Genomic DNA, 18,597 nt, shown 5'->3' with positions numbered 1-18,597 from the left:
ATAGATATAATAACAAACGAAAATTGGCTTTTCGTCATTGGGAAGAAATTCAGAACGCTTCGTTGAAATCTAATTCGCCTAGCGAGTTACGTCGACTTGTAGACACCTTTAGAGAAAATATCGCGGTTTTGAAAAATCTGAGATTTCCCGTCAATGATTGGGATTTTCCATTGTTTTATTTATTGATAAATAAATTGGACAAGGATACCCGTCGTCGTTTTGAACTGCAAAACGACAACAAAGATGTACCGTCATTCGAGTCGTTGTTAGAATACGTGAGTAAGGCCGGTCAAGCGTTAGAGCTCGCCGACCTCACCGAGTGCGCCGCCGCCCCTGCGGCACGCGCACCCACGGCACCCGGGCGTACCGCGCCCGCTCACGCCGCGCCGCGCACCGCTGCCTGGCGCCCGGCGCAGGATCGTGCTCCTGCGGGAGTAGCCTATAAAACGCTAGTCACCACTAGCGCCACCTCGATCGAATCGTATTGCGTGTTATGCAAGTCAAATCATGACCTTGCTAAATGTGGTGAATATCGGAACAAGACGCCTCACGAGCGCTTTTCTGTTGTCAAGGATAATCGGCTCTGCGTCAACTGCTTACGTTCTGGGCACGTAGTTAAAACTTGCCCCTCAAAGTCTCGTTGTCTAAAGTGTAATGTTGCCCATCACACTACTATTCATTTCGATGTCGATAGCGGTAATTCCAAAGTCAGCGTCGCTTCTTCGGCCTCGACCAACGCTGGCGCCGCGACTTGCTCGTCGTCCTCGCCCCTCGACACCCCAACGCACGTACCTGACAAACAAGTGACCATGCTCGCATCCGATCCAGCACCTGTGGGTCGAATATCTCTTTTTGCTACTGCATGTGTGGAGGTACTAGATAAGTTCGGTAGTTACCAAAAAATTCGTATTGTCATAGACAATTGCAGTCAGCCAAACCTTATTACACGACGTTGCGCGCAGCGGCTTGGACTTCCGATACGACAAAAAAATACCTCTATTGAGGGTGTATGTGAGGTGTCAACGTTGTCAACTTCTTATACCACTCTTAACATTCGCAGCATGAAATCTGATTTTGAAATGTGTGTCGAAGTCTTTGTTACACCCAAAATCTGCAGCGATCAGCCTGCAGTAAAAATTGACATGGACCAGTTGTCATGCGTCAAAGCATTTGAACTCGCCGACTCTAATTTTGATAAACCTGGATGCATTGACGCCTTATTGGGAGTGGATGTTTTTTGTCAAATATTTTTGGGTAACCGCCACAACTGTGACGATGGACCCACAATCTTTGAGACCAAGCTTGGCTGGGTTATCATGGGAAAGGCCCCTTGCGCAACTTCCCATTCCCAGACTTCATTGTTTTGCTCGATCGAATCGCTCGATACCCAAATTCGAAAATTTTGGGAAATTGAAAGTCTCCCTAACTCTTCGCCCTTAACTGACGATGAAGTCATGTGCGAGAAAATATTCGCCTCGACTCACGCACGTGACTCGAACGGGAGATATATCGTACACTTGCCGTTTCGAACCGTCGATCCTCGTTTAGGTGACTCGCGCGCTTTTGCCGAGCGCCGCCTGCTCTCTCTCGAAAAGAGACTCTCTCGTGAACCGGAACTCCGGACAGAATACAATAATTTTATGCGTGATTATCTCGATGCTGGTCACATGGAACCAGTAGCACCCCAGTCAGACGGGCGTGCTTATTACTTAGCACATTTCTGCGTGCTCAAGCCCAGCAGCACCACCACCAAATTGAGAGCGGTCTTTGATGCTACTGCTCAGCCTACTGGAGGCCCCTCGTTGAATGACCAGTTGCTCGTTGGACCGAAACTACAATCTGATCTCGTTTCGATATTACTTCGCTTTCGTTTGCATGCGGTTGTTTTCACAGCCGACATACGTCAAATGTATCGACAAATTTTAGTCTCTCTTACCGATCGAGATTTCCAACGCATTTTGTTCAGGTTCTCCCTCGATGAACCTATACAAGAATTTCGTTTAAATACCGTGACCTACGGCATGTCTTCGTCCAGTTTCCTTTCCATTCGAGCCCTGATTCAATTAGCTATTGATGAAGGCAAAAAGTATCCTCGTGCGGTTGACGTCCTCAAACGAGACATTTACGTCGATGACGTGGTGACAGGCGCTGAGTCTGTCGAATCAGCTCTCGACCTTCAGTCTCAGGTGGTTCAGATCCTAGAGAAAGGATGTTTCGAACTTCGCAAGTGGTCGAGCAACTGTCCCCGTCTGCTCGAGAATCTCGACCCAACCCATTGTCATAATAAGTCGCTCTCTTTTGATTCGGAACCGACATCTCCTGTTAAGGTGCTCGGCATGGAGTGGAACCCGTCCAGTGACGCATTCACTTTCACGGTCAATGCGCTTCATGAAAAATGCACAAAACGAAATATTCTTTCGGAATTGGCGCGCATATTCGATCCTCTTGGGTTTCTTACACCCTTGACACTCTCGTTCAAGCGCATAATTCAAGAACTTTGGACTCTCGGTTTGGATTGGGATGTGGTAGCACCCCCCAACATCAGCCAAAACTGGTTTCGTTATCGTTTAGATCTCGATTTGTTGTCGTCTCTCGAAATACCTCGATTCATTCCATCGACGAAGTCCTGCAGTGTTCAGCTGCATGGCTTCTGTGACGCTTCCGAGGCAGGATACTCGGCTGTCATTTACTTTCGCATTCGACATAGTGATGGTAGCATCACTATACATTTGATAATGTCACGCTGTAAGGTCTCTCCTTTGCAACGTACTTCTACCCCCCGTTTGGAACTGTGCGCTGCAGTTTTGCTGACAGACCTCGTTAAACACGTAAAGGAAATTTACGACGGAGACGTCCAATTTGAGGATATATTCTGTTGGTCTGATTCCACTGTGACACTCTCCTGGTTACGTTCGCCATCGCAACGCTGGAAAACTTACGTCAGTAACCGCGTAAGTCACATACAAGAAAGAATACCCGCTGGTCATTGGCGCCATGTCACGTCAGAAACCAATCCGGCTGATTGCGCCTCTCGCGGAGTGACTGTTCGAGAACTTGTAAATCATCCTCTATGGTGGACAGGCCCGGCTTGGTTGGAACTTGACAGTAGCTCTTGGCCAAAGTTACCGTCCTCTATCGAACCGCAATCGGACTTGTTGGAAGAACAAAGGGTCCCCAAGCAGACCGTGTTGTTTACTGCCGTCAACCAACTTGATGACTTCTTATCCAGACATTCGAGTCTCAATAAGGCTAAACGCATTGTCGCTTACGTTCATCGTTTCGTACATAACTGTCGTAACCCTGACAAAAGACGCTTCGGCCCACTTGTTCAATCGGAACTCGATGGTGCCCTTACTAATTTAGTTAAGTTAACTCAAGACAAGTCATTTTCGAATGAGATAATATCTCTAAAGGAAGGTAAAAAATTGCCTAAACAATTCAGAAAACTCAGTGTTTTTATCGATAATTCCGGTTTGTTGAGGGTGGGCGGTAGGCTGGTTCACTCTGAACTTGATTATGATTGCAAGCACCCTTTACTGCTGCCCAGTCAGGATCGCATGACACAGCTCGTCATCGACCAAGTACATAACGATAGTCAGCATCCGGGATTACGCACCCTAAATTTCTTGATTGCACAAAACTTTTGGATACTGGCTTCTAAGCGCGTAATTAGTTCTCGCTTATCGAAATGTATAAAGTGCTTCCGCTCTAATCCAAAACCTTTGGTGCCCCGTATGGCAGACCTCCCAAAAACTCGAGTTTCACAAGTTAAGTCTTTCTCGTGTATCGGTGTCGATTTTGCGGGTCCTTTTCCCACATACATTAAACGCTATCGTGGAGCTAGGCCTTTTAAAAAACACGTGTGTTTATTTATATGTTTTGCGACCAAGGCTTCTCATGTCGAGCTTGTTATAGGACTGACCACCGAAGCCTTTCTCGCTGCTTTGCGTCGATTTATCGCTCGCCGTGGCCGTTGCCAACGCATACATTGTGACCGAGGTACGAATTTCGTAGGCGCTTATAACGCATTGTTACCTCTCATGCAAGACGCAGCTTCTCGTGAGAGTATCGAATTCTCTTTCAATCCACCAGCCGCACCCCACTTCGGCGGCTTGTGGGAAGCCAACATCAAATCGTTTAAAACGCATCTTGCGCGCGTTGTAGGGAATCAAATCCTAACTTATGAGGAATTTCTTACAGTGGCCGCCCAAATTGAATCGGCCCTTAACTCACGGCCACTCTGTGAGATGAGTTCCGATCCAAACGACATGTCAGTGTTAACACCCGGACATTTTCTCACCTTAGAGCCCTTAACATCACTTGTAGATACGTCAACTAGCGACATAAACATTTCTATTTCGAATCGTTGGCAGCTTGTGCAGAAACTTCATCGTGATTTCTGGAAGCGATGGCATTTGGAGTATTTGCATACATTAAATCAACGCGCGAAATGGCACTCGGATATTGATGAACCCAAGGTGGGCACATTAGTATTGATTAAAGATGAACAACTGAAGCCACTTCATTGGTCTCTTGGTCGTATAGTATCTTTGCATCCGGGCAAAGATGGGATCTCCCGTGTAGCTACGGTTCGGTCACAATCAGGTCTAATACAAAGACCTCTGGTAAAGTTGTGTCCTTTACCTATAGACTAGTTTGTTCTTAAAATACTTTGTATTTGGTGGGCGGAATGATCGGTCCGGACACCATATCTAGTTTAGTTTTATTTGTTATTTTTTTGAGACATTTAATTTCTATATCGTAAAACGGAACACGTTAATTAGCGACAGTAGGTAGGGTACTTTTTCGAATATTTTTTGACGTTTATAAAAGCCAGTGGGAGGTAGATAGATTTCGATGGCTGCTCATGGCCGTATACGCAAGCTCGTGCGTCGTGAAAAATAAAAAATACCTAAAAAAAACTGTCGATTTGTGTGCTCGAAACCCTCACCGGAGCCACTACAGCATCAGCTCGCCAATGAAGAGTGTCGGTACCGACAAAGCGATTCGTCGTGCAGAGACCGGGTGAGTTGGCTTTCGAGCTATTTGCTTTCACTGGCGTAGATTGTTAAATTTCTCGTTGTCTAAAACAATTTCCCTATTCGAGGGCGATTGTACAATAATTCTCCTGGTAGGCTCGGCTACGGCTGTTATATCCCAACTGATAAAAGTTTTCCATTAATTATGCCGATTTTTCCATGTATTTGTCATTGAGGTATAAGTACTAGAGAAAGCATCTCTAACATAATGTTTTCGCACCTCAATGAAGAGCCGGCTCTTCATTGCGTACGTTTTAAATAAATATTTATTTAAAGTATACACCGTGTTTGTTTTTGATTTCCGTTAATTTCAGGGGTACATCCCTGAGCTTAAATTAAGTAACTTTCTCAAAGACACCGGTATTCTAATTAACTCCATTTCGGAGATAATCAATAATTATTTTTTATCTTATTTTTACCTTACGAGTGTGTACACTTGCCTTAGGGCCTGTTTACATATTGATTAGTGTTTAGTACGAGTTAATACATTTGCTCCTAAACGTAAAGTACGATTATAATCGTACGATTGATATTCGAAATGACATTGATATGTAACAGTTTTCAATTGTTTGGTTGAGTTAAATGTCATGCCCGTGTTACAACAACGCTATATGCAACATTTAATTACTTTTTATAAAAAGAAAAATACTTAAAAATGGCAATTTTTTTTTGCAAGTTAACTATTCCATTTTGTTTCCTTAGACGTACTTACCGATACCCCGAAGTTAACGGAATTCAATAAAACGGTGTATATATAAACGGATTATATAATTTTTCTACGTTTCCCATTCTTTTTGTGCATTGCATGATAGTTTCGGATATTGTTTATGAAGTTACATATTTTTCTTTAACTTATGAACTAAATCAAAATGTTTTTTCTTAGTCCAGTTGCATACATTTCATTGGCGATGGGACGTTGTACTTTGGGGACCCCGGCGCAACCAGCCCCCTAACGCGTCCGGTTAGAACCAGGACCTCAAGGCCTCCAGTTAGAACCAGGACCTCAAGGCCTCCCGTTAGAACCAGGACCTCAAGGCCTCCAGTTAGAACCAGGACCTCAAGGCCTCCAGTTAGAACCAGGACCTCAAGGCCTCCAGTTAGAACCAGGACCTCAAGGGCTCCAGTTAGAACCAGGACCTCAACTCGTCCGGTTACCAACGCCATGACGACTAGACCGGGGATGCGGACGACAAAACTGACGCCCGCTGGCGAAACGACGAACCAAGGATCAGTAAGTGTTCACATGATATTAAACCAACCTCACATAGATAATGATCACATTGTATTGCTGTTGCTATGTCTTATCTCTGGCGCATACACACCTAACGCAGGGGGAAGGCAGTTACTCACCGAGCGTTGACAGGAGTGGTGGTGCGCGTTGGAGCCAAGTCCCATAGTGACTCTAATCCTAAACTTCTGGGTGTCCTAGGACGGATCCCTTTGTTTGACATAATTATTGAAAGTCATAATGTAATGATAGTCATATTATCATTAGTCATAACTCTGAAACCGTTAACTTTTCAGGAATTTCCTTAGATTATCCTATAGATAGGTTAGGTTAGGTTAGGTTTGTTTTATGGCAATCCTGAAAAGTTACGCGTTTCTGAGAAAAACCAAATTATGACTAACGAAAATGCGGACAAACAATACATTATGACTTAAAACTTTATGGGAAACAATAGAGACCCGTCCTAGGAACACTCTACACGGGTCCATATTGGGTTGCATATAAGTCATATATTTGATACGCATAACAACTTGTGTCATAATCATCATTGCGCATACAAATGAGAAGTCATATTATATTCTGTCATACTTTTTAGCCATAATATTTGATGACATCCTCAGCGGTTGTCATATATTTTTTGTGCATATAAGTTTTAATAATAATGAATCAAATGTCTTACCAGCTAAAAGCATATTAATCGATACTTATTTTTTTTTTACGTATAACGTTTTGTAACATAATAATTTTCAATCATAATCGCTTAAGGCATACTTAGTTATTGATAGCTGTATATACACCCTCCTAAAAACCTTTTCCCTAATCTTCGTCCCGTAAAAATCGTCCAAACACTTAATTCGACGACGGGGCTCCTATTTCTGCGTAATTTGCCCTTCGGGCATCTAAACGAACCTAACGAACCTAACCTACCTACTATTTGAATAAATCTATGATTAGTTTCTTTTATAAAACCGTTTCTCCTACTGGAGGGGGCTCCTCCCCTTCGAGCTCCTCTTTTATACGGTTTTTGTGTGGTTATGATTATGACTAAAGTGATATTTGCGTCATAGGTTGCTCACAACCACACATATTTATTATTCATGCTTTGTAACATTTATGAAAAAAACATATTATGACCACTAAATATATGACTTAATTTTTTATGTCTATATTAATACTATGCACTTACGACCTTTTAATACGGGTTTTTAAAGAAAACTCAAAAATGGCTCAACCGATCATGTTCAAAGTATTTTTTTTGTACCTATTCGTCATGTCCGTCTGTCTGTCCGTTTATGTCACAGCCACTTTTTTTCCGAAACTATAAGAACTATACTGTTCAAACTTGGTAAGTAGATGTATTCTATGAACCGCAAGAAGAAAAAAAGGTGATAGGGTGGAACAAGCACGTCGGCGACGCTCATAGAAAGGCTAAAGAAGACTTTCAGGTTTGGTTGTGCTGTGGCCAGCCTAACAGTGGAATAATTTATAATAACATGATCACGAGTAAAAGAATGTTTAAGTCTCGTCTTAGGTGGTGTCAGAGCAACCAAGACCAAATAAAAATGGATATGCTAGCCACACATCACTCCAAAAATAATTTTAGGTCATTCTGGAAGTGTGCAAATAAGCTGAATACTAAGCCAAGCCTTCCTGTGAGCGTCGAGGGCTTGTCTGGGGCTAAAGACGTTGCGAATATGTTTAGAGACCATTTTTATGTTAAGTCTCCTCTGGGTCCGTCGACTGTGGTTTTCAATTCTGCGCCAAGTGACGTGGAACCGGTAACGCGGTTCACGACAAAAGAGGTTGCTCTAGCCATAAAAAATATGTCGAAAGGCAAATCCCCCGGCCATGACGGTCTCAGTGTAGAGCATTTACAGCACGCGGGCCCCTATTTGCCGAGGTTATTAGCTATGTTTTACTCATTATGTTTGGACCATGCTTATATGCCTGAGGACATGTTAAAAACAATAGTTGTACCAATTATTAAAAATAAGACTGGCGACGCGTCTAGCAAGACTAACTACAGACCGATTTCGTTGGCCACTATTGTGGCAAAAGTACTCGATAGTTTGCTTAATGCGCAATTAGCGAAATATATAGAACTCCACGATAACCAGTTTGGCTTTCGCCCGCAATTTATCTACGGAATCCGCTATTTTGAGCCTTAAGCATACTATTAAATACTATACGAACAGAAATACAACAGTTTACGCGTGTTTTTTTAGATTTATCTAAAGCATTCGATCTCGTTTCTTATGATCTGTTATGGAATAAACTTAAAAGAAGCAATGTCCCTGTAGATACTATAAATATGTTGTACCTACTATTGATGGCGGGATAACTTGGACTCCTTTTTGAGAGGCTAGCCAGATATAGCACAAAACATAAATGAATGGAAAAAGAGGGGGGGGGGGGGCTTTGCCCAGCAGTGGGACACAGTGGGCTCTGAATAATATAATTATAAAATAGGACAATACTCCGGGTCGTTTTTGATGCAGAGGTTGTCCATCGCCGTTCAACGTGGCAACGCAGCGAGCGTGATGGGCTCCTTTGCATCTGGAGGGGCGCGGGGCGAGTTGTGCGGATAGTTTTTGTGTCTGTAAAAAAAAAAAAACACAAAAAAAAAGGACAATACTACGTTAATGTATATATGTAACAGGCAAGGGAATATACTGGCATGTTACAGTACAAAATGAGAACGTTTTTGCATACCTGTACTTTTTTCTTTTCTTAAAATAACACTTCTTTAACCGGTAACCACAAACGAAAACGAAATCATTTTCATTCCCGGGTGAATAAACGGAACCGGTTTGAAAAATGAGACTGTTTCGAGCCCTATTTTATAAATCAAGTTAAAAAAACTCACATACAATTAAAATTGGTATACACATAATATAAAATCCCAGTTAATATTTAGAATTAATGTCTTTTATGTAATTTAAGGAGACGAAGACGAACATAAGGTGTAAAGGATCGGCCAGGTGTGTACCTATATTATTCAATCAAGATAAAACACCCACACAGACAGAAAACGATTCAACAAACACGACATCGACGGTATCGACGCAAAACGATGAATCGCAAAATTCGCCTACGACAGAAATAACGAAATTGATGAAGACAAATGGAAGGACGATAATTAAGTGCAGAGGAGCTGCCAAGTGTGTGCATATAGTATTTTAAAAAGTCTAGACCCTGACAAAGCACACATTTTTGAGTAAAGCAACCATTTATTTTTTATAGCCATATCGTCAAGCCAAGTCCGCCATTTGTACATTGTTGTATATATTTTGTGCAATAAAGTTTAAATAAAATAAAATATGGGTAATTATTGGTATAAATAAAAGCGCCGATTTGTTTTCAACCAAATGATACTAATTGTGTTTATTAGTGCGTGGAACTACATATTAGCTAACTATTCTTTTTCCTTGCGTTATGAGAGCCTGGGGTCTGCTTGTCAACTAATCCCGAGAATTGGCGTGCACACTAGTTTTTACGAAAGCGACTTCATCCGAACTTCTAACCTAAAGGTTAAAACTTATTTTAAACTTAAAAGTATTTTTATGCGTGAATTTTTTTATTTTTTTATTTAGGATAGGTTTTGCTCCTTGTAATATTTTTTCTTGCTGTACATGCATTATTTGGACGGCATTTTATATAGAACACTTACATTTAATTACAAGCTATTATTTAACTTGCAATGTAACTATGTATTTTGTACGGGTCTGGGGTTAAATTTGACCCACTTCTGTAAAGTCAACAACAAAATATTATGGTATCATCGGGTCTGATCTGATGATGGAGACGGGAGGTGGCGATAGGAACTCTACTCGTATATGATAAACATCTGACCGACCTACCTACCGATAGATATCTACACATCGCACGGTTTATTTAATTCTTCTGGGTCACGATCACTACGCACCAAACGAGAACTAGTTTTGCTTAATCGAACCACGGATCTATACTGGGTGTTTTTTCGACCCTTACCCGAATTTAGGTCATAAAATTAATAGGTCATACTGAGCAACTTTCAATGTGAGGCCAACCCCATTACAGGACTCGGGTATGTCCTTAAGAGCCCGGTAACGATTTTAGAGCAAAAATGTAAAATTGATTGATTTAGTCGTTGAAATTGTACACAATATCTAAATAACAAGTATTGGTTTCTATTAGCACGTTTTTTCATCTTGCCTTTTAATAATGAGGTCGCAAGCGTGCGTCCCCGGTAATATGTGACAAGAAGGGACAGTTTTTAAAAATTCATCAAAAAATTATGGTAGCAAATTACACAAAATGCTGTATAAGAACAGTTTCAGCAAATATTATAGATTGTTTAAGAATCAAAATTTCGTTGAAATTAAGTCCATTTTCAGAGAAATTGTCACTTGTTTTGAAGTAATTTCTGGAGAAAATTGACTTCGTCTAACTTTCATTTACACTACTTCAAATTTATAATAACAAAAATGTAGTTTATTAAAGTTAAAGAACAGGATATGTTTAATACAAGATTACCATTTTTAGCAGTCCAACTTTTTACGAAATTTACAAATAAACTGCGCTGCTGCACTGCTTTACGTGCGTTTACCTAAACGTCCATCAGAAAAAAAAAATCATTGCTAATTAAGTGAGTCTGTTTTCAAAAAAATGATTTATTAAAATGAAAGATAACAAGACGTGCAAATAGAAACCAGTACTTGTTATTTCGAATAGTTAACAAAAGGTGTACAATTTCATGCACTAAATCTATCAATTTGACATTTAAGCGACTAAAATCGATAACGGCCTCTTAAACTACGTCCAAAGGAGAGGTATGGGCATTGTAAACGTCATCTCGCTTTGTGAGGTAGGACACAGCACAGCAGATGTCCAGATCCACATTTAGAGCAGAGCCCAACAGGGAAGTATCTCCACCTTACAGAAAACCGCAGCCAAACAACACTAGACCCTACTCATAGTGTTGTGTTCCTGCCGGTAAGTAAGAGAGTTGCCAGAGCTCAACGAGGGTGTGAATGAGATACGATAATTATACGTTCTAGTTTAGATAAGTTCTCACTTAGATATCGTTTATATGTCGTATAATTGATAGAAGCAGCTCAATTCGAGCAACTAATGTCACTTTGACGTTAGAAATATCATAGATAGATTTTACTTGGATCACAGCGGAATCAAAATAAACGTCAATTTTGACATGTCGTTTAGTTATCGATCTTTTCAAGATCTTAAACGTGTCTTAATCATTGTTCGAATCGGGCCGTTAGGGTCGGCAACGCGCATGTTCTCTGGAGTTGCAGGCGTACATAAGTTACGGAGACTGCTAACCATCAGGTGATACCTGTTTGCCACCGACGTAGTATAAAAAAAAGTAATGCAATGCGATACAAAAAGCAATAAGTGTAATTAAGACTAAGCATGGTAATGCACTCGGCAGTAATGTTACACCGCATTACTGCGACAGTAATGCTTGTTTAATTTAATCCAAATTAGAATGGTACCTTAAGAGTAAATTTATGAATAGCAAAACAGTAACAGCATTATCTTGGTAATGCACTCGGCAGTAATGTCAAGCCGCATTACTGCGACAGTAATGCTTGTTTAATCTAAATTTGAATGGTACCTTAACAGTAAATTTATGAATAGCAAAAAAGTAATAGTATTATCTGGGTAATGCACTCGGCAGTAATGTCAAGCCGCATTACTGCGACAGTAATGCTTGTTTAATCTAAATTTGAATGGTACCTTAACAGTAAATTTATGAATAGCAAAAAAGTAATAGTATTATCTGGGTAATGCACTCGGCAGTAATGTCACGCCGCATTACTGGGAGAGCAATGCTTGTTTAATCTTAATTCGAATGGTACCTTAACAGTAAATTTATGAATAGCAAAACAGTAACAGCATTATCTGGGTAATGCACTCGGCAGTAATGTCAAGCCGCATTACTGCAACAGCAATGCTTGTTTAATCAAAATTCGAATGGTACCTTAAGAGTAAATTTATAAATAGCACAAGTTATATTTTACCCGATGAATGGAGTAAAAAAGGCATTTAAGTATATGAGTAAATAAGCCAATATTTACAGTAAATGTTGTATTCGGTCATGTGCTTCAAGCTAATACCTACATACATTATTTAGTTTTGAAATTGTGATATTTCGTAGGTTATAATATACTCGTAAGTGATACACAAATTTTGAGATAGGTATGTAGTTACCAAATGTCGCCATAATCGTTACTTTTGCCGGTAGTCAAAGGTAAGAATACAAACTCAAAAAGGAAATGCATTAATACTGTACTTAGGTGGGCAGATATAAAAAAAACGATATTTTTTTCAAGTTTTAATCATATTTTGTTGATAGAACAGGTGTGTCGATGCCGGTGAATATCCCTCAAATCTAAAAAGGGTCAAAGTTCAACCTATAATAAGGGCAAAGGTGAGATGCAATACCTAAAAAACTTCAGACCCATTTCACTAATACCCATATTCTCTAAAATCTGTGAAGGACTATTAAGTGAAAGGCTAATGTCCTTTTTTTAGAAGAAATGGACGATTGAACAGCCAGTAATACGCGTACCAACATGGCCGCTCGATGATAGACGCGGCACGCGACGTCGTGGAGAGGGTAATGATACACCTGGAGGGGCGAAGGCAGGTTGCAGCTATATTCTGTGACCTGTCGCGCGCCTTCGAGTAAGTGAGTCATTCTCTGTTGTTGGCCCAGCTTGACCACTATTTATTTATTTATTTTGAAATGTAATAATATACAGCATTACTGTCGAGACCAAAGCACTGCACAATTCAAATTATATAATAGGATTACATACTAGGAAAAACAGATCACAATCAACTTTCGTCCATCACCTCGCAATACCGCAGACACATCTGATACACAGCCGTCCATCGACTTGCAAACATATCACAATCTGGTGCCCATGACAGAAGGGAGTTCAGCAGCCAACTATGGCGTTACGGGCAGCTTCTATGACACAATTGCGTCATTCCTCCGCAACAGCAGTGGCAGCATGGTTCCATTTTTATCACTTGTCACTATGCCCGTCACTTTCGCACTTACATACTTGTCAGAACGAGACAGACATGGTGACAAATGATAAAGAGCCGACCATCTTAGCCCTACAGGCAGCAGCTGACATTCGTATGCGGTGCCAGGTCGGATTTCACCGTAATTACGTGATAAACAAACTTCCTTGGACGTACGAAAACGTATGGTATTTTTATAAGTCAACAGATTTTTTTATAGAAATCTAACAAAAAATCGCCCAAGTGCATGTCGGGCCATGCTCAGTATAGGGTTTCGTAGTTACCATTCTATCAGAATACGCTAGACGGGGGCTGTTAGTAAGTATCATGTACATTACCAGCATTAGGGAGTACCTTCGTAGCGCTTTGTACGTCTATTTACTAAGAAGAGAAGAGTTTTAGCATTAACTCAATAACGGCTGGACCAATCATGTTCACTATTCGTTGTTCATTTAATCCCGAGTGATTATTTCCAAAAATGTTTACATTATCAAGAAATGGTTGTCGGAGACTCCTATTCATTTTGAAAGACATATCCACGACCAACGAAGAAAAAAATTCTAAAGAAAAAAAAATTTGTAGCTAGGTACTCAAATTTTTTTTTGTACTTTTTATTTTACTGTCCTGCCGTCATGCATGATTTATGTATCCATGCTAAATTGCAGCTTTCTAGCACTAACGATCACGGAACAAAGCTGCGGACGGACAGACAGACATAGCGAAAGTATAAGGGTTCCTAGTTGATTACGGAACCCTAAAAATGACATCAAAATAAAAATCGGCCAAGTTTATTATATTATGAATTTTCTAATAAATAAACCAGAATACGATGACACTAAAGTTCCTTTTCCTTGTACATAAGTAATATATGTAGATTGGCTCTGCAGGTACCAGGGCACCATAACATCGGTGGTGAATGGAACGAGCTCGGCCTTTGTTCTGCGATTCTACTGAAGGGCGACGCGCCCATCATGAGCGAGATTAAGATAGTGTAGAAGCGACAAAACAGGGTACATAGTCAGTGTGCCAATTGTTAATGCTCCGTAGCGAACGAACGCAACTGTCACTGATATGAAAGAGTCATAGATTGGCACGTTGTCTAACCACCCTGTTTACTAGCGAAAGAGTGGACTGTAGGTCGAAAAAAAGGGCGATAGGGAATGAAATTTAGGGGTCGGTTCAGAAAGTTGTGTTGCGATAAAATTAAATTACTGAATTGAGCTTGAGTGTAAAAAACAGTGTAAGGCGAAGTTACCTTCCAGTCTGGGAGTTGTGGGGTGAAATCGTCGGTCGCCGCTGAAGACCGCTGGTGGCGATTCCGGCTGTCCTTGTCGCAAGCTAGAAGTAAGCTAAGAACCGTTACCTTGAGTCGTCCAACTTAGACCTCGGATTTTCCACTTCACGGATGTGTACGGCGTCCTTCGGCTACACAACACTGATACTAAATATGTACTAATAATGTTACTGGTAGTAGTGTAGTGCTTTGGGTTGATGCGAAAATAATAACGAGAATAGCGGAACGATGTGATCTAGTGGTAGGTTTGGGACACACTGGCTCTGTCAACTGTATGACAGGGCAACAGTTTATTTTTTAAATATTTGAATGTCAACTGTGACATGGTGTTGCCACAGTGAATACAGAAAGTACATTATTAAGGCATAACTGAACACCATATCGATGGTATTAAAAAGTAAACCAAAAAGGAAAACAGAGACGCTTTCCTATCGTTTCGTTCTATTCGATATTTATTCGCTGCAATGATATTTTATGCATGACTTAATTTAAGCAGAATATTGATGGAATGGAGACCCATTCCTTCATGTCCAGCAATGTGGAGCAAAAATGTAATTTTTTTTCTGCGGAACATTGCTGATAAAATATATATATATTATAAGTCCCACGGTAAGCCGAAAAGGCTTGTGTTGTACACAAGCCTTTTCGGCTTACCGTGGGACTATCGTTGTCTGAGTACCCACAGGGTACTCAGACAACGATATGTACACTATACAAATACTTAAATACGTAGAAAACATCCATGACTCAGGAACAAATATTTGTGCTCATCACACAAATAAATGCCCTTACCGGGATTCGAACCCAGGAGTCCTAGGAGGACCATCGGCTTCTTAGGCAGGGTCACTACCCACTAGGCCAGACTAGACCGAATTGCTGATAATTTTGACATACCTTTGCGTGTGAGTATCAAAGCTAAACAATTATATTTCGAAGATAATATGTGTTATTTAAGTTCAATAATTGTAGTTTTAATTGTCAAAAGGCGTGTAAGTGTGAAAAAATGTTCCTAAAAAGTCAACGTAACTTGCAAACTTATATTACTCGTAGGTAGGTAGGTTTCTTCGAACAAAAATGTCACTAGTCACTGACATATCCGATCTATATTGTATCTAGACCTCATATTTGACGTACCTATCTTAAAGTTCGAATTGATTCGTATATTTTAGCAGCTGGAGCCTAGAGTTTCATATAAGCTACAACATTCCAGGTAATCGCAGAATGTTGTCTTATAACCAGTGTTCATTCTATACACAGTTACTCTCTCCCCGCCTTGACCTTCTGTTGCCAAGTGAGGAGCCGTCATAAGCACCGCCGTAACGCTTCAGATACCGAGCGCCCATTCTCTGATAATGGACAACGTTCATTTGCGGTGGAGTAGCATTTCACTAAAGTGTCGGTTTCTAAGCGTTACTCTTACGAATAAATACTGTAGAAAGCTAGAATAGTAGTGTATGTGACTACTACATAATGAAAGGGTGGGTTTATGAAACGAGCTGAAAGCGAATTTCATAAAAACATCACAAAAAGGCATACAAACATACAGTATGTATCGATACATACTGTATGTGTTTACAGATCTGTACAGCTAGTGTAAATTTATTCGATAGCATGACGTGACGTACGCGTTTGCGTTAAGTCTTATTTTGTATGGGATTTTGAGTTTCCAAAACGTTCCGCTTGGCGCGCTGTTCCTAAATCCCATACAAAATTAGACGTAACGGAAACTCGTACGTCACGTCACGCTATCGAATAAATTTACACTAGGGGCTCTGAACGTAAATTACTTTTTTCAAATCCGTTAACATTTAGGTCATACTATACCCCTAGTGTAAATTTAGTCGATAGCGAAACGTGACGTACGCGTTTGCGTTAAGTCTCATTTTGTATGGGTTTTTGAACAGCGCGCCAAGCGGGACGTTTTGGAAAGTCAAAATCTCATACAAAATGACACTTAACGCAAACGCGTATGTCACGTTTCGCTGTCGAAAATATTTACACTAGGGGTACTGAGCAAGTTTTACTATAGGGGCAAACCCCGAAATCGCGAAATAAAAATTATCTTTCATAGGAAATTTTAACATCAGACCAAAATGTATGAAACAGCCATAGTGTCAAATTTATCAGTTTTTATCTGCTTAACTAGATTTTGTTGTAAGAACTCGACATGTGTCAGTATCCCTACTACGGTTCATTTGAATAGAATAGAATAGAATAGAAGAAATTTATTCAGAAAACGCTTAAGTTTAAGTAATACATGAGACGACAGAATCAATTCAGAATTTGCGCTGTCAGTATTTTTATTGCGCTGCGGATCTCAGATACTCATACTCATACCCATAGCCATTTATTTTGCATAAAAGTTTAAGTCATATCTTTGATACGCATAACAACTTGTGCCATAAGAGGCTGTCAATACCTAAAGCGCGCACACTGTCTATTTGTATATTTTGTATCGGAGTAAATGAGATAGCACTGTCGCATGTTACTGGGCCTGGGCAAGGGAATAATAAGAAAAATATTTAAATAAAAAAAGTGGATTATTAGTGTAATATTTTACTCAATAGCGGTTTAGATATAAATGTTTTGAAATTGTGATTTTAATTGCAGACCCATAAGTCAAAACATTAAGGACATAAAACCGTTTATTTGTGATTTTAAGACCAATCTTTGCAATTATTTTCTATCGAGCCGATTTCGTTCAATCATGTATCGAGTACAACCACGGTCTTTGAAATATAATTAATATGAACATATATTTTTCTTACTTGACTAAAACAAATAGTCTTTCTTAAAAAACTGTTTAAGTAACATCAATTTCAAGGACATTGGGTGTTGACAGCCTCTTAATCATCATTGGGCATACAAATGAAAAGTCATATTATATTGTGTCATACATTTTTAGCCATAATATTTGATGACATACCCCGTTGTCATATATTTTCTGTGCATACCTAACGAACCTAACCTAAAATTTTATGCGAATTAAATTTATGACTAAAAATTATGACATAACTAATTTATGTAAAAACCCAGTTACGCTCAGGAAAAAATCTGACTAAAGATTTTTATGACTTACAGTTTTATGCATAGTGTTATGACAATAAAAATATGACAAAAGTTATTATGCGACTAGAGGGAGTACAAATAAATGGGGGAATTTATTTGTCTAGCCGTTTTACACGTCAAAAATGAAAATATAATAATAACATCAGAAATAATCAGAAAAATAATATTAGTACACAATATAGGCAGATGCCGGACGATCTCAATATTTTTCCAGTAAATAGATAATCCACCTTACATACACTTACGTAACTCAATCTGGGCTTACCCGAATTTACTCGATCTAATCTGGGGGGCCCGAAAATGTGCTGGGCCGGAAAATATCAATAACGGATGGTATTCCGTAATACGAAAGGTATGCTTTGCTGACCCGTGAGCGATTTAATTATTTTAAAGCTTACAGCTATTATGTCAAGTTTTACCGCTTTTATAATTTGTATAAAACTATAATTTAGTATTGAGGTGAATATGCAGACGGTAATCATTTGGAAAGGTTCAAAATTCTGCTATTTAAACCTAAGTATCCGGAGAATGCAGATATGTAGTGGACATAGATAGTACTTAGTATCTACCTTTATTACCTTGATCTAGTTTTGTTATCCAAATACTTCATTTCATTCCAGAGGTCTAAGATACCTGTCACGTTCTAATAAGTATGTGTCATAATTTATTTGTTTACATTTAAGATAGCAGTTAAATAATAAGTACCTGGGCGACCGAGCTTTAGCTCGGTTATAACTATTTATTGTAATATGGTGGTCAATAGGTGATAATCTTAACTACATTTTTTTACTAAATTAAACTTGTCTAAAACAATAAAAATTAAAAAATTATATATAAACTTGAACATGTAAAAAAAAACAAAAGTTAGTCACCGGGCGAGATTCGAACCCGTAACACTCGTTTAGCAGTCCGCGTCTTAACCCGCTGGA

At 39.7% G+C, this 18,597-nt stretch overlaps 1 protein-coding gene across 1 annotated transcript; it reads left to right on the top strand.

Moving 5' to 3' along the window:
- The first annotated feature begins 2,021 nt into the window (after positions 1-2,021).
- On the top strand, positions 2,022-14,300 carry LOC133520298 (uncharacterized). The gene is made up of 2 exons (XM_061854668.1): positions 2,022-2,375; positions 14,193-14,300. The coding sequence occupies exons 1-2, from the start codon at positions 2,022-2,024 to the stop codon at positions 14,298-14,300; spliced, it is 462 nt and encodes a 153-aa protein (XP_061710652.1).
- The last annotated feature ends 4,297 nt before the right edge of the window (positions 14,301-18,597 follow it).

Source organism: Cydia pomonella, chromosome 8 (assembly GCF_033807575.1).
Source record: "Cydia pomonella isolate Wapato2018A chromosome 8, ilCydPomo1, whole genome shotgun sequence".
NCBI lineage: Eukaryota > Metazoa > Arthropoda > Insecta > Lepidoptera > Tortricidae > Cydia > Cydia pomonella.
This window is presented reverse-complemented; position numbering and strand designations above follow the sequence as displayed.

Bases quoted from the DNA above. Each gene is read 5' to 3' on its own strand.
- LOC133520298 (XM_061854668.1), top strand. From the start codon at position 2,022: ATGTCTTCGTCCAGTTTCCTTTCCATTCGAGCCCTGATTCAATTAGCT. The intron at 2,376-14,192 runs GTCAATGCGCTT...TTGGCTCTGCAG, and splicing joins GTGACGCATTCACTTTCACG to GTACCAGGGCACCATAACAT.